Source organism: Heptranchias perlo, chromosome 29 (assembly GCF_035084215.1).
Source record: "Heptranchias perlo isolate sHepPer1 chromosome 29, sHepPer1.hap1, whole genome shotgun sequence".
Taxonomy (NCBI): domain Eukaryota; kingdom Metazoa; phylum Chordata; class Chondrichthyes; order Hexanchiformes; family Hexanchidae; genus Heptranchias; species Heptranchias perlo.
Genome location: NC_090353.1, coordinates 32,829,247 through 32,852,700, shown reverse-complemented (window position 1 = coordinate 32,852,700; position 23,454 = coordinate 32,829,247). Strand labels below are relative to the sequence as shown.

At 40.8% G+C, this 23,454-nt stretch overlaps 1 protein-coding gene across 2 annotated transcripts in view; it reads left to right on the top strand.

The window, feature by feature from the left end:
• haus8 (HAUS augmin like complex subunit 8) overlaps positions 1-22,696 on the top strand; it is a 43,528-nt gene extending 20,832 nt beyond the window's left edge. The window contains exons 7-15 of one of the 2 annotated variants that reach the window (XM_067968431.1): positions 291-355; positions 2,012-2,045; positions 3,577-3,675; positions 4,645-4,703; positions 7,164-7,241; positions 10,111-10,269; positions 12,696-12,837; positions 15,249-15,390; positions 21,231-22,696. In XM_067968431.1, coding sequence (XP_067824532.1) covers positions 291-355; positions 2,012-2,045; positions 3,577-3,675; positions 4,645-4,703; positions 7,164-7,241; positions 10,111-10,269; positions 12,696-12,837; positions 15,249-15,390; positions 21,231-21,351 — 899 coding nt within the window. In that variant the 3' untranslated portion in view covers positions 21,352-22,696. Of the gene's footprint in view, positions 1-287; positions 356-2,011; positions 2,046-3,576; positions 3,676-4,644; positions 4,704-7,163; positions 7,242-10,110; positions 10,270-12,695; positions 12,838-15,248; positions 15,391-21,230 lie in introns of both variants that reach the window. The other variant, XM_067968430.1, reaches the window with a different exon arrangement.
• Positions 22,697-23,454: the final 758 nt, after the last annotated feature.

The following is a 23,454-nucleotide window of genomic DNA, read 5'->3' as shown; positions in this document are numbered from 1 at the left end:
AGGTTAAACCCTGCATTTGTCTATGGCATTGTTAAAATTATGCAGATTGTTTGGATGAAGTTAGTTGCCTCTCCTTGGGGGCAAAAGGGAGGGGCTTAAGATTTTGTCTCGCAACTTGCATCAGAATTGCTCAATCATGTTGCGCCCTCCCCACCTACCCATTATTTTTACATGGCCCACATCTGTTGTGAAGCTTGTATTTTTAAAAAATACTTTAATAATTGTCTGCTTGGTTTTAATAAAAATATATTGCTGCAGTGAGTTTCCCAGACTCTGTCTCTTCCTAGTAGGGGCACGAGAGGTACAGTCTCGATTTCGAGAAGCTGCAGCCATGAAAAAGAAAGTGGTCAGTAAGGTAAGGGGTGACATTTTCCTTCCTGCTTGGTACTAACATTTATATTGCTAACCAGATTAACTCACTTAGACTAAATCTTGGTATTCATTCCAAGGGAGGCAATGGGTTGGTAACTAACGTTTTTTTTGGAGGGGGTGGGGGAAGTTTGTTAATACCCTCCTTTCCTGTTCTGTGGATGGGAAGTTTTGTTTGTGTCTGATTCCACTGATGGTCTTTCAGTATTGTCAATAATGTGGAGTATGAGAATATTTAGTCGGTATTTCTTAATTGGTATTGGTGAGGCATGGCAAAAAGGTACCTTTCTTCATCCTTCCCATGCCCCAGAAATGTTGCATCCATCTCCATAGCTGTCAACAGTAGATTCCCAAAAGGGAGACTCATAATTCATATGGAGCGCTTTAGAAATTTAGGTGGTAGGACTTTATTCAACTTCGACTTGAACACCAAGTTCCTATCCTTTTGAGGGTCTGCTGGAGCATGAGGAGAAGGGTGGTTTGGGCATCTTAATCATAATAGCCCATATGCATATGCAAGATCAGTGGTAATGCTTTTTTTGTGGGCATTTATTAGACTAGGAAATGTGCTTTTTCTTGAAGCCTCCATCTGGCAGATTTAATCCCAGGTTCAGTAGTTCAAATGAAGTTTCCCCATTTGAAGGTGTATAAAAGTTGTTATGCTGCTGGGCAATGGTGTGTTGTCACTTGATCGATACTGTGCAGAAGTAAAGTTCCTCAAGTATCTTGAGGAAACTCTTTGGTGATGCTATGATGGCATAATGTCACATCACCACCAAAGAAATCCCTACGAGCCGAGATCGGGTTCTGGAGGTGCTAGAAGTGAATTTGGGTGCAATTCTGAGAGACCCAGCAATGTAGTATGAATGCACCTTCACTTAACCATTGTATAACCTGCCGGTTTAATAAAGCAAGGAGTTGACACATGGGTTATTATTGAATGTCACAAACTGGAGAGCCAGGAAGGATAGAATTCTAGAGCCGAGTCTTCAGTTGCTTCCAAGCCTTTATTCACAGAGATCCACATGGTGTACCCCCTAAATAAAGCTCTTATATAAATGGATACAAGAAAGTCCCCAATGAATACACACCACCTGAATACAATTAACACTAATTGATAGGGATACAATTAATAATTGAATGTGACTAGATATGATTCAGTGATTAGCTGAACTGTACAGATGAGGGCTTGGTCTAAAATTTGATATCTGGTCTCTGCTACCCTAACTGAACTCAGGTGGGATGACTGTCGGGCCTCTGCAATTGACCTGAGTACCTCAGAGCTGCGGAAGTAAAAAAAAAAAAAAAAAAAAATTCTTTGCCCCTCTCCGCCTCTTGGGTTCTGATCACTGTCCAGTGACCCCTGCTGGAAAGTGCATATGTGTGGATTAACCCATGAAGAATGGTCACTGTGACAAGTTACTGCAGGGTAACTGATTGTTGGGGTTCAGTTCCACACACATGAGTCAAAATGCTTGGTAAATAGAGAAAAGTGGCAGCAGAAGGAGGGGGTTAAAATTTAGTCCCAAATATACCAATATATCCTTAGACTATGATGGGAAGAAGGATAATGTAAAACAGCTGAGTGTTTCCTGTAACTGCTAGTCTAACCTAAACTATGATTTTTTTTTCTATTTAATAGGGTCATGAGAAAAGTTCAGGACCTGGGCTAAAAAGTAAGTAGCTGTAACCAATGGATCAATAATTCAAACAGTCACCCAGCAAAAAGACCTTCAAGGTCAATGATACTAATTGGAACGAGATTTTCCTGTTTGACTCGCTCAACTATTAGTAAAATGATATTTATCGATTTTTTTTTTTCAATTATGATGTGTTATATCCTGATTTGTCAAACTTGCTTTTAGTTTTCAAAAGGAAAGGATGATGCTAAGATGCTTTAATTTACAGATGAAATTGTTGGCTCTGTAGATATTTAATTCTGTTCAAAGTAGCCATTGTTGGTTACCATCCTGGCTCCAGTTGGAGGACAGCTTTTTGTGGGGGTTAGATTTATTTTTTTAAACTCTTGACAATTTTCTCCCTTCCTCTCCTGAAGCCATTGACTGACTTCTTGCTGGGGGTTTGGTTCCATGGATGCTGGACATCTTCTCGTACCTCACTCAAGTGACCGGCTATTTGATTGTTTCGGATCACAGAGTACGATCCTATCCTCACTCAGTGGCCACACTTGGGTACTTCCAACGGGTTGGTGGATAGTGATCAGGGGCAGAAACCCTATATTTTTTTTCTTTTCCTACCCTGCAGCGTTGGAAACAATCATGGCACCCATGCCACTGCCATAACGATCAGCTAACTTAGCATAGACCCCCCAGATCTGTATAGCTCAGCTACTTTGCTGCCTTTATTGACTGCCATGGAGAGGCTGTGGCATTTGGGCTTGTCTACCAATTCATGAATCTGTCTGTATTCATTTAACTCGGTTTTTTGGTAAGTTTTAGCTTATCCTTAATTTCGGCAAAGTTTTTTTTCATTTGGCTGCTGCGTCTCTAAGTAAGTTTAATGTCTATATTTACTCTATTATTCCAGGGTTCACATTGCAGTATTTTAAATTGTTTCTATTTTCATCTCTTTTGTATTGTATTGTGTTCTTATTTTTAAAAAAAAAGTAGCTGTAAGATTAGATCTGATCAAACTGAGCTTGCTTCCCCCTCCCACCGCCCCCCCAAACACCAAATCTTTATGTCTCCACCTGGCGTCAGTTGACATGGGAGGGGGTGGTCCCACAATTCTCTGTTTAAAATTAATCACAGTGTAGGCCAGGCATGAAGACACCACAGATGTTTTGGGAAGCCAGAAGCAGCAATTGCTGTTCAAAAAAAAATGGAAAATCAAGGTTTTTAATTGGAGGATAGTGGAATGGCAAAAAATTAGCAAAAATCACTGGAGGGAAAAATGACAGGGATGGATGGGAATTTTCTTGTTTTAAAAATTCAAAAATGCAAAGCACTGATTTCTTTATTTGCATTTGATTTGGAGAAAACTAATTTTGTCCAGTTGACCTGGCTGGACACACTGGTTCTGCTCTTAGTATACTATGCTGTAATCTCCTGCATAGCAATTGAACTGTCTTAATTTTGTGTAAAAATGTTTCACTACATACAAGTAAACTATTGGGGCTCCAGATGAGGTGCTGTGCCAAATAACATTGAGTGATGGATGTCAATATGTTCTTATTCATATCAACAGGACTAAACATAGAGAAAAAGAGTTTGGACCTACACTCCACAGGGCTTGAAGAAAGTATGCTTATGCCATCTCTAAACTGGGATTTGTCAGCCATGAAACGTAAGTTTTCCCCTTCTGTACATGCACCAAGATTCTTTCCTTTCCGGGTTACGTTGCTTTCCCTCTTTACGTATTTCCTGAGAGAGGAATTAACAAAAAAAAACTCAATATAAAAGCACCTTTAAAGGTTTGGCTTTGAACTGTTGTAAAATTGTCTGAGACACTAACTCCATCAAAAGACTGGCTTGTCTTTTATTCACGTCAAAGTCAAATAACCTAATGAAGATTATAGGAAAACAGAAGGTCCTAGTATGGTATTTTAGGTGACTTTACTCGTTGGCATCCAATATATACTGGATAAATGTTTATTCGTATGTATGCACCAGCATCTCTTCTGCCATGTGCAATCTGTAAGACTGATAAATTGTATATTGGTTGTAGCAAAGCCTGGTTTCCTCTGTTGGTTCAGCTGGTTAAGGAAGTGACTGGCAAAGCCATGCAGATGAGCAGGGTCGCAGCCTCAATCCATGGTGTGTGCTGCGTTAGCCAAGGTGGTGGATAGGGTGCCACAGTAGGCCCCAGCAACCCTTTGGGAGGAGAAAATGGGCCAGGGTTCTTGCTCCTGGTCACAATTCAGTGACCCCTGCTGTAAGTGAGGATGGGATTGAGCTTAGCTGTGATGCACCACTTGCCCCCATCTTGAATACTTGCCAACGGTCACTGTCTAGGTTTGTCCATGAATAATAGCCACTTAAGTGCTCTGCTGGACAACTGACATGTTCCTAGTTTGTATTGCTCAGCTACTCATTGGTTTACGCAGCTGATCCATTGTTGCAACAAAAATGTGTAAGTTTCAGTGATAACAGTGATGTGTATAAAGTGGACACAATGATGGTGCTAACATGGGAGGATGTTGGTGAGCTGTTGCAATGTAACTTTTATTGTGGTTTAAATAAAATTCCTTTTGGAAAATTGCCTTTTGAGATGTAGAAAAAGATAATCAAAATTATTACCCATTTCTGATTTCAGCTGAATATTCTACAATTGCAATGCCAGAATATATGACCTCTGTTATAGAATCTGCTTTGGTAAGTTCTGTATACTTTATTTAATGGAAACAGTTGACATTGGGCTTATTTAGTCTATTGTTATCAATACATTTGTAGGAAAAAAATTCACAATTGCACCAATATATACTTGATTGTTGCTTCTTGGATGGTGCTTTTACTTCATTCTCCCCCCACCCAGCATTGTTCCCAGCACCACCAACTCCAGTGATAAAATCTGTAATTGCCAGTTCTTCATCTTGCTGCCTTAAATAGCTGAAAATCCTCTCTAGACATAAACCCAGGTTTGAAAGCAAAAAATTGCACTTGTGCACGTGCTGTGAAGAACGCTAGTCGTTATGCTTCACCAGAATTCTAGTGGCTGACATAAGATTGTTACACTTTGGTCACACAGCCAGAAATGTAACACCCTGGCACTCAGTGTTACAGACAAAGTGAGCTGGCACTAGTCCTAAATTGCTTTATAATTCAAAACCTATATTGCCCCTGCTCATCTTGTTGGGTATGAAACTGATGACCATGCTTTTGGTCTGAGGCTCATCCTATCCCATTAATCCTATTTTTTTTTTGTTTTTATCTTCAATATCAAAAGCTACCAAGGTACAGATTGGGATAAAGTATGGGCTTGGGGGGAAAAAAAAAACATAGAACTCATCTATAATCGTCTGACCCGCTCAACATTGTTGATTAAAAGCCATGTTAATATGAGAAAAGTATGGGCTCTAAAGTGATGACTGCAGTGGTCCTAATTTAATACTGTATTGCAGTAAATGTAAATACTGCTGTGGTCCAGTATTTGTCCTGTAAACTGTTTGATGTTCTTACAAGTATTTTTCCCCAACTTATTCCTCTTTTGCCAGGAGGGAGGGCTGGTTGACCCATAGACCCTTTCTGTAGAAAAAAGCAGGGTTGTGCTCCGCCTTAGGGCGGAAGAGACAGGTCTTTGCTGTTGACGTGGCATTCCATCTGACAACAGAACTACGATTGGGTTGTAAGTTGGTTTCCCCTCTTGAAAACCGTTCCTTGGGCAGTGGATGCGGGCGCTCTCATCCGAGTGGCTGTTACCCGCATGTGAACTTTGACTGCAAGTGTCAGCAGGCTATCTAATTGTGACTGTAAAGAACGTTTCAAGGAAGTCTCACCTGGCATTTGTACATGTGCACTTCCAAAGGTTGCTTTATAACCACCTGGAGCAGGAACCGTAGCCTCCTTTCTCCTTCCTACTCCACCCTTAATGGAGGGCTCTTGCAGCCAGCTGTAGAACCCTCCCTGCTGAGGGCATTTTAGTTTCTGTAGCTTCCTGCAGAGGTGTGAAATGTACACTATAATTGCCAACGTTATTACTGCTACTCCACAAGCACTCAATAGTTAATTTTCTACACATTGACGTTGTTGGTTGAAAGCTTTAGATAATTAAGGGAATATAGTGTTAATGTTCAGCAAAGTAAGAGCTGGGTTCATTTCAAAGTCTGGCTTTTAATCAACAATGTTGAGCGGGTCAGACTATTATAGATGAGTTCTACATGGTTTGAAGTGATGGATCTGGCTTTGCATTGATCCAAGTCACCTAAAGTGCACTAAATAGGGATGGAACTACCTTCAGGAGGAAGGTTCAAAAGGAGTGCTTTATAAATGCATCCTTGTGCAAAGTCAAGTTTTTCCAAAGTACGACTGCCTGGAAACTTTTAAAACATACAAGATTTAAGTTTTAGAATGCCAACAGATGGGAGAAATGTACTCCTATCATTAAAATATAACTAGCATTTGGAGGGGAAGGGAGGAATGACTAGCCTGAATTGACTCTGATTGACAGCTAGTCATCTCTGACAGTTAAGCTTAATTTAAAAGGTTTGGGAATGCAGGATCAGGTGGAAATTGATTTTGGTGTGCTATGCACTTTTTGTTGCCAACTTTCATCAGTTTGCTCCTCTAATTGAAGAAACTGGCACTTGTACAAGTGACAGTCACCCTCCAGTTCCTCACCCATTCTTCATGTGAGCCCAGATGGTAAACATTAATCAAACATGGGGGAACATCACAATTGAGCGCAGTCCTATCACCTGGAAAGCAAGAGGGAGTAGAAAACCTTGGCTCACTTTCTCCCACCCCTAACCCCCTTAATAGGGGCGCTGAAATCAATTGGAGAGCCCTAACTCCGGTCAAACTTGAGAACAACTAAAAAGTAGAGATGTCTGTTTTGATATGTACTGCTGCTGTATATTGTCGTACTCAACTGATGTGGTGGGGGGCAAGCTCATTAATCATTTAAAAAAAAAATTAAATAATCAGAATTATCTCTGCAATGTAGGGCTATGAAGGTTTGCTGATTAAAAATGTGTATACAACTTTTTAAAAAGACTGAAAGGCCTGTGGCGATTGTTACATTTCTTTAGATGGCTAGTACTTTATGCTTGAGCGTTTTAGTTTGACTCATCCAGCTATAATTACATTTTTAAAAAAGGATCTCATTTCTTTATGTAGCCTCCTTCACTGTCTGACGAAGATGCAATTGAGGTGCACGATTTTAATGCATTGCTGTACTCCTACATGGCCATTACGGTGAGCTGAAATGATTGCACTAATATTATTTTGTTTTTTAGGCCATATCCCACTCCCTTACAACAGAAAGTGGTAGAAATGCATGGCTATATTAATCTGGGCAAGAAAGATAAGTGTTCTAATGCAGTCCCCACCTGAAAGGCCAACCTATCTTTCCCACGTATGTTCTTAACCTTTCCCTTCAGCAGGACTGACTCACTTTACTTTGAGCTGTTCTGATCATTAGTTCCATTTCATCCTTCGCCTCATCCACCACTTTGACAGAAACTTTCTTTCTTCCTTTCAGGTGGCAAGGACCGCAAGCTTCAACGATTCTTTGATGCCAACGCCTCGCCTGCTCCCTCTTCCCCATTACTTTCTTCTGACCCCGAACGATCCGTCCACAGCAAAAGCCTCTGCTTCATTCCCTTGCGTCTTCAACTCAATGAATTTCGAGCTTGACGTGATGCCAACCTCTTCTCTGCCATTTTCACCTCCACACCCACTGTTTTGGCCAAGTGGCTTTCCCCGCACAGGGGACCCTTTCTTCTGTCTTCAGAATTTCGGTTCTACCTGGACCCCCCTCTCTAGCTTTTTGCCCTATCTTGATCGTTTCATTGTGGGCTGCTGGCGTGACCGGCCATGTCAGTTTCTCCATTCTCATTCACTCCAGTCTATCTTCCTCTGAATTTGCAATACTCTGTTCTCTCTGGTCCAACCCTGACATCATTATCAAACATGCTGACTGGTATCAAACCTACCACTTCTGTCATTTAATCGTCTCTGGTCCTCCCCCCTAATCACAGGCCAATTTTTTTCTCCTCACATCATTTTCCTGGCTCTGTTCTTCTGGGTTCTGACAAAAAGTCATTGACCTGACATGGTACCTCTACCTTCCTCTCTCCACAGGTGCTGCCTGACCAGCTGAGTGTTTTCGATGTTTTTGGTTTTTACTTCTGTCTTTTTCTCTGTTTACCCACTTGTTAACACTTTTCTCACATTCCCTTGAGTTCAGTTTAAAAACTTTGTCTCCAAAAATCAAGGGTTTGATTCAGTCTAAAAGTAGGGGAAAGCTGAATTGCTGCAGAAAATTTAGTCCAATTACGAATTGGCAATTAACTTTTTAGGTGGGTTTATGCTTTAGAGCACTAATGCGGTGTGTCAGAGTGGTCTGGCGTAGATTTCTCACAAGCTGGGTTGCCTCCTTTAGCTCATTGGTAATGGCCTTTCCCACAAGGAGGAGAATTGTCCTTTAGATCCTAGTGATTGGATAATGACTGGTGTTGGGGTGAACGGGTTAAAGACTGGTCTTTCACCCGCGACTTGATTTGAAATCCAGAATGATTCTGCTGGCTGTAAGCATTTGGGCAGTCTCAAACCATTTCCCAGTGTAGGTCAACCCTCAGCACCAGAACTGCCCCAAATTTGGTGCTACATTATTCATCTCAAAATGGAAAATAGGTACGCTGGTACAATATGGGTGTTATTCTGCACTTGGGACTGAACGCATTATTGGGGTAGAGTAGAAGATTATTTACTTTGCAGCTAAATGTGCAGTGCCTGTGCTGGGACTGGTTCCTAAAATAGAAAATATTCCATCCCCCAGAACTGATAGTCAGCTTAACGAGCTCAAAATTCAAAGTAATTTTGAAAATTGCAGTGGCATTGGTAGAGGTCTAGAAGCAGGGAGCCTGTAAACCATCTGGGAATAGTGCGAAGCAGAAAAGGAAAAAAGACTAGCTAACTTTCTCCCCCCTCCCCAGCTAACTTTGTTGTCCATAAGATTTACAGAATATTAATTTTCATGCAGGAATACTCAACTGAATGTTGTGGTATGATGCATACCAGTCATGGACAACAGGAAGCTTTGCAAGCTTCATTGCAGTTATGTTGAAATGGTATATTACATTTGAGTTCTTGAGCATTGGGTGAAAAGGTTAACTTTTAAGAAGAAAAGTTTATCCATATCCCTTCCTTGCTAGCTTTCACACCTTTCTTCCTCACTCCTCTTGAAGATTCTGGGGGCAATTTCAACTGCCAGCTGTCCTTTTTATGAAGCGTCCGGCAGTTGAAAATATCAGGGAAACTGCGAACCCCCCTTGGCTGCATTGAGCGCACGCTCTGCCCATTTTGCCCGGCGGTGAGTGGCCTAATCAGCACTCCTTAAAAGGATTGCTGGCGGCCACTCCAAAAATGGCCTGGAACATTTTTGGTGGGGGGGGAGCACAAACATGCTGAGGCCTACCATACCCCCCCCAATCTTTTTTTTTACTACCAACTTCCGGCTTGGTTCACCCATGGAACTGCTATTTGTAACTGAACATCATGGCCAAGCCTGATCCTGTCCACACCAAGCAAATAGGAGCAGGATTTTACCCTTGTAGCCAAGGGCAGTGAGACCAATTGCAGTACAATTCCTACTAAACTCCTCCTGAGATCAGTTAACCCACCACAAACTGGGAGTTGAACCCGAGACCTTCTGGTCTATATGGTTACACACTGTCTTTACCCACTGAGCCATTGGCTGAGCTCTGTTAGTTCCTCTTCTTAGAATTTTTTCTTGAAAAAAACAGTGAGTGCCGATCTCAATCAGACATAGTTGTTGAGTCACTGAACTTAATGGTATGAAGGATCTGAATTATCATCAGGTTACTTTGGTATCTCTGTTCATGTTCAGCTCCATCGTTCTGTCAGGGTCAGTAACTGTCTAGCTCCCTTTTATTGCTGCATGCTTTTTTGAAAAATTAGATTTTCCTAAAAAATATTTTCAACTCTTTTTGAAAAAGAGTACTGACAAACTTGTTTGATATCTTGTTGTGCACATTGGTATAATGAAGATGCTCAAGATTGTTAACTTTAAATTTTTTTTTTCCTGCTGCTCCATTTGTAGAGGGAAAAGAATTTGGCAAAATACCAAGAAAAGGCAGAACGGAACTTGTTGCTGATTGAAGAGGAAAACCACCATTTGCGGAGAGAAATATTTCAACAAAAACAAGAGCTCCTGCTGCAGGAAAAGCAAAAGCAGTTGGATAAAATAATAGACCAGCAGGTGAGTTAACATTAACTGGCTGCTGGAAGGGAGGGGGAGATTGTAGTCCAATTTATTGTTTGAGATCCTATCCCTTATATAACTGCTCTACACCATTCTGCATGCCATGGAATGAAGTTTAAAGGTGCTTTCATATTCACGTGTAAATAATTCTTGCTCAATGACCGTGATCGCTGCTTTTTAAAAAAAAATCCCCTCCACTTCCTTCCCCCCAATATTTGTCGTATGTGCTCTCCTTTGTAATCTGGAGATCTGATTGCTACTGAACGCAAACGTGGGGCTGACTTCCCCTTGTTTACTTTACTTTAAAGAAATAAGCAACCTTAATCTGATATGTTGCAGCTGTACAGAGCTCTGGTTGGGCCCCACCTGGAGTACTGCATTCAGTTCTGAACACCACAACTCAGGAAGGATATATTGGTCTTGGAGGGGGTTCTACACAGATTCAAGAAAATGATACTGGGGCTAAAAGGGTTAAATTATGAAGACCGGTTGCATCGACTGGGCTTGTGTTCCCTTGAATATCGAAGATTAAGGGGTGATCTAATTGAGGTGTTTAAGATGAACAAAGGAGTTGATAGGGTAGATAGAGAGAAACTATTACCTCTGAGGACAAGGGGGCATAACCTTTAAAATTAGAGCTAGGCTGTTCAGGGGTGATGTCAGAAAGCACTTCTTTATACGAAGGGTAGTAGAAATCTGGAATCCCCCCATTAAAAAAAAAAGCTGTTGAGGCTGGAGGTCAATTGAAAATGTCAAAACTGAGATTGATAGATTTTTGTTAGGCAAGGGTATTGAGGGTTATGGTAGATGGAGTTAAGATCTAATTGAACGGTGGAACAGGCTCGACGGGCTGAATGGCCTACTCCTGTTCCTATGTTGCTATGATGGCAGATTTGTAAGATCTGTGATGCAGTTGCACCCAAAATGGCCGGCTGTTTATACTAAAGATTACAGGCGACAGAAGGGAGCCAAGTTCCTACTGTCGAGTAATGTAAAAGTGCTTTATGTCTGTTCTCGCCTAGGCTGTAATGCTACTTCCTATTGGAGAATGAAGCGAGTGTGTACTTCCTTTTGGCAGGATGCAAGACGATGTTGCCATTTAAAGTCTTGGACTCTTAATCTGTCTGACCGCAGTGGGGTTGGGCGGCAAAAACAAGTTTGAAACCAGAAGATTGTGATTAGGGAATGAGGGTTGAATGACACTTCCTCAATGTTTTTTCTAACATTTTTGCATTTCATTGTAAGGAGGGGGGAAATTACTTGTATATCCTCCCCACCCCCTCCAAGAAGCAAGGAGCTGCTGGTTAAAGAAGCGATAGACTGCAACTGCCCCTGGGCCTTTTTATGAGCACCCTTGTCATGGAATAAATATGGCAACAAAGCAAATAGCATGTAAAATTTAAAAAGCATTAACGGTGGAACAAAGTTGTGAAGGATGAGACGGTTATAAAACAGGGATGTCAAAATTCATTTTCTATGGTGGGCCTGATCCGATATCCTGACACTTGGCATGGGCCCCATTCAGCAAAAGTTATTAAAATCGAAATAGATAAAGATAAACCATATTGCTACTTAAATTTAGGTGTCATTTTTACAAACATTTCCCTAATAGCCATAGGTTTCTAAATGGCTTTTGGCAACTTAATTTTCTTCTTCTGATGATTATTCCACATTGATGCCAACACAGTAATGCATTAAATTCATGCCCATGGCCAGTAAAAGCAACTTAAATTGCTGAATCACAAATACGTGGGTGTAAATAGGCTTCCTGTTATGTACATCTTCGGTAGACATTTTAGTTGCTTTGTTTTATTCATGCATGCAGGGGTATTGGAATGTAACCTTCATGTTGCTTTGCTACCGGGCAAATCGATCAAGCATTAGTTAGAAAAAAAGTTTTGCTTATTTATTGAATACTTGAGTTTTTATATAAGTTGGAATTACACTAAGGCTAGTGTCATAATAGTTTAACGGGAGTGGTGTTTGCCTTATGGATGAACCCTTGCAAAGGTTCGGTTTGGGGCCCCTACGTTTTATTAGACCCGAATGGAAACATCGGTCCTGTCTCTTTCATTTATATCTATGAACTGAGATTCCAGCGGCTGACTTTTAGCCCTACCATCAAGAATAATCAGAATGAAGCATCGCTTTGAGCCCGACTGCAGGCCAGATGAAACTGTTCCACGGGCCGAGTGTTTAACAACCTTGTTATAAAACTGAGGGGGGGAAGAATAGGTTGAGAAAGGAACGTGAATGTGGGGGAACCAACTACTTTTTTTTTGCTGTTTTAAATTTTTTTTGCACTTTCATAATGTGTGTGTATTTATAAGTTTACAACTCTTGCATTACAGCAGGATTTGAGCTTATTGTAATTGTTTTGCATTTAGCTTTGTAATTATGCATGCAATTCATTCTAATTGCAGATGGAACTTTTAAGACCAGTGCTGGCATCTATCCAGCAATTCAAAATTCAGTACAAATCCTTGGGTCAGGCTCTTGATACAACAAGGCACAGCCTTCAAATGAAGAATATTTCTATGTCAGAAGACCTGAGGGAGAATTTGGGTAGGTCAAGTCCTTGGACAAATTTGGCAATTTGATGTGGGGCGTGCAAGAATTTTAGATTTAGCTCCCCTGAAGGCCTAGTTGATCAAGGCAAAGTGTAACTGAGCAATGCAAACTAGAAGGTCCCAGGTTTGATCCCCAGTCTGTGCTGAGATAGCTGGGGCAGCAGTAGAGGTACTACAATCGGTTTTGGCACACCTGTGTTTCTCCCCTCAACTCACTTATCTAATCGCTATCCAGGAACTCTTGCTGGAAAATGGGTGTGCCATGAAGATATGATCAGACTTAGCAGTGATGTCTTCCATGGTAGAATAGCTTACTGACACTGTCTGGACTCCCAGATGAAAAATAACCACTTGGCTGAGTTACCTGCTGGCTCCTGTGGAGCTATAGCCCAGCAAGTCCCGGCATCTTCAGGAGAATGGGGGAGTGGAAAACTAGCTCCCGTCATGTAAACAATGTAAAAATGCAGTCTATCCTATGTGTTTTGGTGCTTGCAAGAAAAATTAATTTATTAGAATGCAGCTTTCCTGCTGAGCAATTGGAATCTTGAGCCAGTTTTTTTTATATTGCAGGAAAGTACAAAAAGCTAAATCTTTGCACATTATGATTTTCTCTTGTTGCACAGGAGTTGACTTAACTGCAAGATTGTAAATTAGCTCCTTTTTCGTTTTTTCAGTTTATGACTACTGGCAAGTACGTCCATTGTGTCTCATTAGTTAAATGTCTCCACGGCATAACTATAGTTGATACCAGAGAGATCCTATATAGACAGATGAGAGGTGGACATATGCTTGTTAGGGTTAGCTCCGCAGAAGCTGTCTTGCTAACATTTTCCCTTTGGCAGTAGTACTTTGTTACGTTCCCCTGTGTCCATTTCTCCTCCTCTAGTACTGATGGTGCTGATTCATGCTAGGGTAGAGTTCCAAAGGCACGGTCATTTTCTTCATGTGTGGTGTTTGATAGTGAATGTTGAGAAGCTATTCAACTGTTGGGGCATCACAGCCTAGTTCAATATATTAGCCTTACCCCTGACATCCACATGTACACTTTTCTAGTATGGGCAGCTGGATAGTGATCAGGATAACTATCCACTCAGGCTGCCATTAACTGATTCAACACAGACCAGGGATCGAACCTGCCCAGTTGCACTCTAGATATTTACCTTAATCAACTGAGCCAGGTATTTACCTTAATCAACTGAGCCATTGAGGGAGCCTTGTAATATGCATCTTATTTTTCTTCTGTACTACTAGGTAGGATGCTCGGTAAATAATAAGCTACAGCAAGGAATTTTTTTTTGGCGAATAGAAGAGAACTGCACTGACCTTCTTTAAATGTGCCTCGAGTGGGCTGAGTCATGGAATAGACTTGGCTCAGGATGCATGGTTTTCTCTAAGGCTTTTTGGATACATTGATTTAATTTGACACCAGTCAAAAATCACATAAATTTTACCTTGATGCAAAGCAACATTGTATTAATGCAGGGTCTCCTTTTCCATCTTTAGCTGTGTCCATTCATTTTATTTTTTGAACTTGGAGGGCAATACATCATAACCAGTTTTATTAGGTTTTTAACTTTTTTTATGGGGTACTTTATTATTTGTCAATGCCAAGCAGTAGATAGATGACCAGTTATCAGCTCCTGCCAGTGAAGCTGCAAGGACACGCACTAAAGTAGCATGGGCTGACTTTCTGCAGCTTCCCCTCTCCTTAATGGCATGGCTGATTGCTCAAAGTGTGAGAGACCTACATGTCTCCTCATCCTCGTTCAGATCAGGCTCATGCTGGGGTTTACCACACTATTTGATGGGGCATCGCAGCTGATTATTGCCTCAACCATGTGTCTCTGCCTCAATCTTGGTAAAGCACTTCCTACTGCACTAGAGTAATATTTTTCCATTTCCCACATCTCTGAATAAGGTTGCTAATTAAGTGCTTAAATGGGGACAGTTTTGTGCTGTTGGACTGTTCCCAGTATGAGTTGGATTGAGACTGCCCAAGTTCCTTTCATATAGGATCTTTGCAGACAAGAGACCACTTTTTCATCCCATTGTTCTCGTCTAGATTTTAACCCAAGCCCCAGAGATGAAAAAACAGTATCTGAACAACTGCACCACACAGTCCTCTGAAGCTTTTTGACTGAGATGTAAATCTGATATTCTAATGTGCATCAGATTTGAGGCAGTCTGAGAATTGCCCATTTCGGGTTGCTGGAAAAGATGTGTGTTTTGCCTAATTTATGCAGCTTAAATTCATCTAATTTCCCCATGGAGGAAGGGAGGGAAGTCACTGAGCGACCAGTGTGCTTTTCCACAAGGACGAAGAATCAAAGAGTTCCCCTTGATAGGCTCACGTCTGATAGGTAGTTGCATCTTTGAAGAGATTTACTGCTGACATTCTCTTTACAGAGGAGTTGAAAATTTATCTAGAGACAACAACGAAGCTTCTAGATGGGCTTGGACTCAGACCAGACACTGATAATTCAAAAGCCTTGGCTGGAATTAAGGAGCTTGGAGCGGCTGTTGCAAAGACAGATACAGAGATGAGAAGGTATTGGTCGACAATCCCTTTCAAATCATTTGACTGTAGTTCTTTTTCTGTAGCTGTGACTGTTCTCCCTGACTACTTTAGACGACTCAATTTTGCTTTTGTCTGTGACTTTGCTATCATAAAAGTTTATTAAATTTCATTTATTGAATCTCTTCCATCCCAGTTTTATTTAAAGTGTGTTAATACGTAAAATGTATGTGTGGGTATATGTATGCATGTGTGCAATTGTAAATTATGGTGTGGGCATGAACATTTTTTTCAGCTAGATTTGTAATTTAACACTAAAAATTGAACATCAAGTCAGTGCTAGCCTCAGAAGCACAAGAAAGGTGCTGGCCCTGATTAGGAAATTAGATGTCTTGCAAATATTTGGGGAGGGAATAACTTGCAAATAAAGGATGTGCTTTACAGCCATATACTTAAAGGCAAGTACATTGTACAAATATTAATTTAGGCAGAATTTCCTAAAAACTACATTCACTGGTTTGCAGTGAAGTCAAATTCTATTTATATTATGAGGAAAAACTAAAGGCTCCCAGCACTCCTGACTGGAACAAGATATGTGCTAATGAGCCCCAGCAATGTAGGGCTGGAAGTAAGTAAATGAGGAAAATTTTGAAGAGGAGGATCAGCTCTATAGTTACACTAATTCTATTCAAATGCCAGAGTTTTGAATAAAAAAATATTTCTTTGCACAAAAAAAAGGTGTGAAAGAAATTCTGATATTCCCAGTGATGTCCAGGAAAATTTCTCCCCTCTCCGAAACTGCTCTCCCTCTCCAGTGTTTGAGTCCTGTGCATCTGTGACGAGAAGGAAAATGAAATGCAGCAACACCTGGGTCAGAGAGACCACACATCATTTCTGTCCAACATAACACTTGATTGAAAAAGACAGCTTGTGGTAATGTTGCTGCCAGATTTATTCAGCTCAGTAACCCATGTAAAGTGAAGTCTACAAGAGTTGACCATTTGGTTATGGTTGTGCACAAAGCGCTTTACTTTTAATCAAAACATTTCAGACTACCATTGTTTTTGATATCTAACCCTAAATCAGAAAATGATGATTATTCCAGCAGGCATTTGACACTTGCTAGTCTCCAGGGTGGAAATGATTGTAGATTTATATTGTTACCTAATTTAATTGCAAAACCTAGACTCTTTGGCCTTGAAAGGAGTTAGCTGCGAGGGTACAGCTATTAAATGGTATGGAAAAGCTAACTCCAGAACACTAATTTGAGTTAAACAGTTGCACAAGATGGTACAGACTCAAATGGGCATAAGTCAAATTTAGGACTACTGTCAGGAATTTCTTCCTCAAACACAGTGATCAGCACACTGAAATAGAATTACAGGAAGGGTAGTGGAAGCAAAAACCTTGATCGTTTAAGGAATAGTTATAATCTGTATGCAAGATCGTAGGTTATTCTGGATGAATGACCTAGGATAGTTAAACGGCCTTCCGCCATGTCTATCTAGTGATTTTATGGTTCTTACTAATTCAGCCAATAAGCCTTAGTTACAGCCATATTTTAAAAAATTCAATACTAGCTGTTCTGAATGAATGCCTTTTTGTTTTCTGCACTCATCATTTTGAGAGGGAGTGCCAATGATTACCACTTTTGCTTGCTATGTCTGCCATATCATCCTAACTAGGGATGTCTAAGCACTACAACATAACCCTGTTAGATGAAATTTTCAAAATAAACATTAACTATGAAAGAAGATTTCCCTTCAGCAGTTTGTAACAATATCATAAACCTCTTCTTTATCAATTGAAATCTTTCCTTCTCTGCATTGGAACAGAGGGCAATTTAAGAACATAAAAAAAAGGAGCAGAAGTAGGCCATACGGCTTCTCGAGCCTCCTTTGCTATTCAATATCATCATGGCTGATCTTCTACCTCAACTCCACTTTCCTGCCCTATCCCCATATCCCTTGATTCCCTTAGTGTCCAAAAATCTATCGATCTCAATCTTGACTATACTTGTTTGTTTATACTGTGAAAATCTGGTCTCATAGAATTTCATTATCTCTCAATGATGATGTTACAGTTAGTGAGCTTGTGCCATGGTGATAAGTACATGAAATGGATTGTTATACTTGTCACTTTTTAAACTATGCAATCACACACTAGCTTTGCAGTTATGAGATAATTGCTATCATTGGAGCAACTTTGGACATCTTGTTGGATTCCACTTTAAATGAAAAATGTATATTAATTTTAGTTACGTGCTTAATGTGATGGAAACTGAATACAAGATGAGCTGTGGAATATGATGTATGCCCCATTTTATAGCATTGACCCTAATTTACTAACAACTTTGCTTGTGTTGAGTTAAGTCAGCAAAATCTGTAGGTTATATATCCTATTCTGTGAGTTCTCATCCATTTGCACAGGGGGGAGAGTGCAGATATAATGACCATGAATGACTGACATTTTATCCTGATTATTCTGTAGGTGCTGCTTATGAACAAGACCCACTTTCGGAGCAGAGTCGGGGCTGAGTTTGTTGAATCATGGCTGTGCACTGCCTTTTAAAGTGGGGAGGAAGAGAGAAACTGAAGCACTGTGCATTTCTATTTAAATAATGTGCAGAGCTGAATCATGGAGAAATTTTTAATGGTAGTGAAGAACAGACTGTCCTGTCCTCTTCTTCACTAACATGAAATGCACAAAAGTGGTCTAGACCACCATTGAACCGTTAACACGAGAGTGGGGTTACCTGTGGTCTCATTACCAGTGCTGAAACCTGAACTTGTGCTGGTTTGATTAGTTATACCGTGTGTATTTTATGTTCACATAAAATGTACAGTATAACTAATTAGTTTCCTGTATTGATCAATATGATTTTGCTTATAGTGAAATCTGCCAAAGACTGTTTTATGTATAGAGACTAGCTGTCCAGAGTGACCAGTTAATATCTATGCCAACAATCTGCGAATGAATCCGACTTGAGCTTGGACTGCCTGAAGTCCTTCCCAAAGATGGTCATTAAAGACTAGTTTAACTGCATCTGGGCTAAATACAAAGTGAATTTCTCTGTCACTGAAGCTGCTATTTTATCTCCACACTGTAATGAAGCTATTGATGTGATGATAAAGACAACACAGTGGTATACAAGAAATGCATCCATACTGAGAATCACAACTGTGGTATAAATTAACCATTTCCTGATCTCTGGTAGGGCAGCAGTATAGGTGCTACAGGTGGGCTGTCCCTGAGATAGGGAACTGAGAAATCAGCCGGAGTTTCCACTCCTGATTACTATCTATTCACTGCGCCTGGAAAAGTGTGCGTGTCGTCGACAGGATTGGGCTTTGTGTTGTCAGCCTGCTTGTCCGACATCCAGGCCTGGAAAAACCACATTTCCTCCTTTTAAACGTTGGGGAGACCGATGCTATTTTCTTTGGCTCCTGTCACAAATCTGTATCCTCGCCACCGATGCCATCCCTCTCCCTGGCCACTGTTTCAGGTTAAAACCAATTGTTTGCAAACTCACCGTCTTCTTTGACCCTGAGCTGAGTTAACAACCCAATCTCACAGATCTCCTACTTCCACCTCTGAACCATCACCTATCTCTGCTCCTGCCTCAGCCCATATGCTGCTGAAACCCTTATCCATACCTTTGTTGCCTCCAGGCTCGAATATTCCAATGCTCTCCTGGCAGGTCTCCGACCCTTCACCCTTTATAAACTTCAGCCCATTCAAAAATGGGATTGCCTGTATCCTATCCCGGCCCTAACACATCAAACATAGAATTCTCATCTTCACGTTTAGATCTCTTAATGGCCTCGACCCTCTAATCTCTAACCTCCTCCAGCCCTACAACCTTCCGAGAACTCTGCGTTCTTCCAAATCTGGCCTCTTGTGCCTTGTGCATTCCCCATTCCCTTCACCCCACCATTGGAGGCTGTGCCTTCAGCCATCTCGGCCCTAAGCTCTGGAATTCCCTCCCTAAATTTGTGCACCTCTACTTCCTTTTTAAAACATTCTTCTGACCAAGCTTTTCTTCACCCCTCTTTTTTTATATCTTCTTTGGCTGGGCTCTCCCTAATTAGCAGGGTAGATAAAGGAGAACCAGAGGATGTAGTATATTTAGATTGTCAAAAGGCATATGATAAGGTGCCACATAAAAGGTTGTTACATAAGGTAAGGGCTCAGGGGGTTAGCGGTGATATATTAGCATGGATAGAAGATTGGTTAAAGGACAGAAAACAGAGTAGGGATAAACAGGTCATTCTCATGTTGGCAGGCTGCAGCTAGTGGGGTGCCACAAAGATCGGTGCTTGGGCCTCAGCTATTTACAATCTATATTAATGACTTAGATGAAGGGACCGAGTGTAATGTATCCAAGTTTGCTGATGATACAAAGCTAGGTGGGAAAGTAAGCTGTGAGGAGGATACAGAGTCTGCAAAGGGATATAGACAGGTTAAGTGAGTGGGCAAGAAGGTGGCAGATGGAGTATAATGTGGGGAAATGTGAAGTTATTCACTTTGGTAGGAAGAATAGGAAAACAGAATATTTTCTAAATGGTGAGAAACTATTAAATGTTGGTGTTCAGAGAGACTTGGGTGTCCTCGTACAAGAAACACAAAGTTAATATGCAGGTACAGCAAGCAATTAGGAAGGCAAATGGCATGTTGGCCTTTATTGCAAGGGAGTTGGAGTACAAGAGTAATGAAGTCTTACTACAGTTGTACAGGGCATTGGTGCGACCTCACTTGGAGTACTGCATACAGTTTTGGTCTCCTTATCTAAGGAAGGATATATTTGCCTTAGAGGTGGTGCAACAAAGGTTCACTAGATTAATTCCTAGGATGAGGGTTGTCCCATGAGGAGAGATAGAGTAGAATGGGCCTATACTATCTGGAGTTTAGAAGAATGAGAGATGATCTCATTGAAATATATAAGATTATGAGGGGGCTTGACAAGTTAGTTGAGATTGTTTCCCCTGGCTAGAGAGTCTGGAGCTAGGGGGCATAATCGATATGGAGTCGGCCATTCAAGACTGAGATGAGGATGAATTTCTTCTTGCAGGAGGTTGTGAATCTTTGGAATTCTCTACCCCAGAGAGCTGTGGATGCTGAGTCATTGAGTATATTCAAGGCTGAGATCGATAGATTTTTGGACTCTAGGGGAATCGAGGGATATGGGGATCGGCCGGGAAAGTGGAGTTGAGGTTAAAGATCAGCCATGATCTTATTGAATGGCGTAGCAGACTCGAGGGGCCATATGGCCTACTTCTGCTCCTATTTCTTATGTTCTTGTGTATCAATTTTTGTCTGATTACACTTCTGTGAAGCGCCTTGGGACGTTTTTCTGCATTAATGGTGCTATATAACTGGAAGTTGTTTTGGATCTGCTGTGACACCTCTCCTACAGTTGACTGGCCTGACAATTCCTGCTATCTTAGGCTTGCATGTGAAAACTGGACTGTTGGCTAGTGTTTGTAAAACTATATCCCTCAACATGGGTTGCTGTGTTCAGAAGAGAATGAGAGAAAACCAGAGGGAAAGGAAAAAATTCCAGCAAAACTCCTTATTAAAGTCTTATTGGAGTTGGATCAGTATATCAAATTCTGCTGATATAAATGAAATCAATACCAGTGATATTGAAACTAATGCTGTTTCTTTTGTTGCAATATAAAGCTCCACCCTTCCAAATGTGCTAAGTCCTTGGGCCATCCACAGTGCTGCAATGCACATTTAATGTTTTTCTGACTGGGTCATTGGCTCTATTGTTTGGTGCAAAAGATCTAAAAATTCTTAGATGGGTGCTAACCCTTACCTAGTTTATCCCATTCCATTTTTAAAAAAAACTCTTGTGTTTATTTTTGCAGTTTTTTCGCAAAGATCGAGGAAGTGGCCTCTTGCATCAGCAGAGAAACTGCTCTTATACATCAAGAGCTGGATGAACAAGCCTTGGGGATGGAAGTATCAGCAAAGGGGATTTTCAAATAGCCCATATCCCTTTTTATAAATATTGCATATGCATACAATAAAATCTAGCATGTTACATAATGAATTTGTTGTTTGGTATGAACAGATTGAATGGATAACACTTCCATTTTTGTATGTGGCCATCAAGGTGAGTTCTGTGCTGGTTAATCTGCATTGGATTAGCAATGTGATGTACAGTAGAGCAGTAAAATGTAGCTTTGCACCTCATAGTTTGCCTCACTTGGTTCCCAGATAAAAGGAGGCTAAGTGATTTTCCCCATTGGAATTGAGGAAAAAATCTCAAAGCAAATCATTGCTGGGCAGTCTCCTTACAAAAAAAGTGGCACTGGCATGCCCTCAGGATTGGATTGTCTCGTTACTTCTGATTTGAGAGATTGTGCATGTCTCAAGAGGACAATAAAATTGGGGGTGAAGGAATGAGTTTTTCATTAGTGAAAATAATTGCTGCATTTCCTGGCCATCATGCTTCACCTCATCTTCAAAGATCTCTTCCTGCACTAGTATTTATCTTTGTGGTATCTTATGAATCAGAATGCTGAAATTGATCATCAGTTAGTTTTAAGCGTCAAAGCTCAGCCGAATGAAACTTCATGATGCCCCACATCAGGGAAAATGTTACACAAACACATCTCCCAAGCTATCTCTATCTACCCAGTAGCTTTTTTAAAACAAAAACTGTGACACTAACATCTCTCAAGTTGCTTCTTAAGTGTATTTTCCATTATAACATTGAGGACACTGGCAGTTCAGTGGCATATATATCCCCTTTATGTCTCCACAGTAATAGGCTGCTCATGCTGGTTCTATGCACCTTGCTCTCTGTATTTACACCTCAATCAGACATGAAAAGTTCATTACTAATGAGCTCCAGGCTGAGATGGATTTGTACTGAATATTTTAAGGAGAACATCAGTTTTGCCCACTTGCTGATCCCAGTGTTTTTGTACTCCTTGGCTTTTAAGCAAAATAATTTAATGATTTGGAATTTTATATTTGTTTTTATTCTTTTAATGATTTTTTTAGGATAAATCCTGTTCTGGGAAAAGGATTTTACACACATGCCATGGGCTTTTCTGCCTAAGCCATAAACTTCTGTTTTGCAATCCAACATGGCCCCGACAGAATAATAAATCCCAGCAGCAGAGCGCGATAAGGTTTAAGAAGAAATTGCTGTTTTTCTTTAAACTCATTAAAAGTAGTTCCCCAACTCACAATAAAGCAATTTTATTTCCGTGCTGAGTGTCCTTAAAGATTGCTGACCGTAATTACATCTTTGTTTGCACTTAACTGCAGTTTTGTGTATTGCCATAAACACTGAAATTCAATAAAGGATTTTTATATTATTCTCCCCAGTTTTCCATGTGGTTTTTTGCACCCTTCCTATCTCTGGTCTCCCCAGGCAGGAGGATAAGTAGCTGACCTCTGGCAAAGAAAGCTTCTTATGCTGCTTGAGATCAAACTTCTGTCACCAGGAGTGACTTGCTCTGGCTTTGTTTTTCATGCCTGTGATGACGTGACTAGTCTCTGCCATGCCATCATGGGTAGGTGTCATACCGATGGAGAAGTTGCCATTGCAGATGGGTTCTTGCATTTCAGCTGGCCGTTATTCTTGTGTGAACTAGATGGCGCGTGTTGGCCCACTATTCGATTAAAGATTAGAAAGGAAGAATATCACAGCCCGACTTAATCCTTTTCTCACAATATGCCTCGTGCATTCACTTTCCAACAACCGCCATTAAATAGCAAGCAGGAACCTTTAGTTTTGAATTTTTAAAAAAACTCTCCTAAGTTATGATCTGGAATGCACTCCCTGAAAGGGTGATGGCAGTAGATTCAATCGTAACTTTCAAAAGGCAATTGGATAAATATTTAAAGGGAAAATTTGCAGGGCTATGGGGAAAGAGCAGGGGAGTGGGACTAATTCGATAGCTCTTTCAAAGAGCCGGCACAGGCATGATGGGTCGAATGGCCTGAGCTGTACGATTCTATGATTCTAACCCAGGGTTGATGAGCCCAGTTGTCGCCACATGGTTGTGATCGGCTAACTGCAAGCAGGAATTGAACCTGGGATCTTCTGTCCCTGTGTGACTCAGTTCCAGGCTA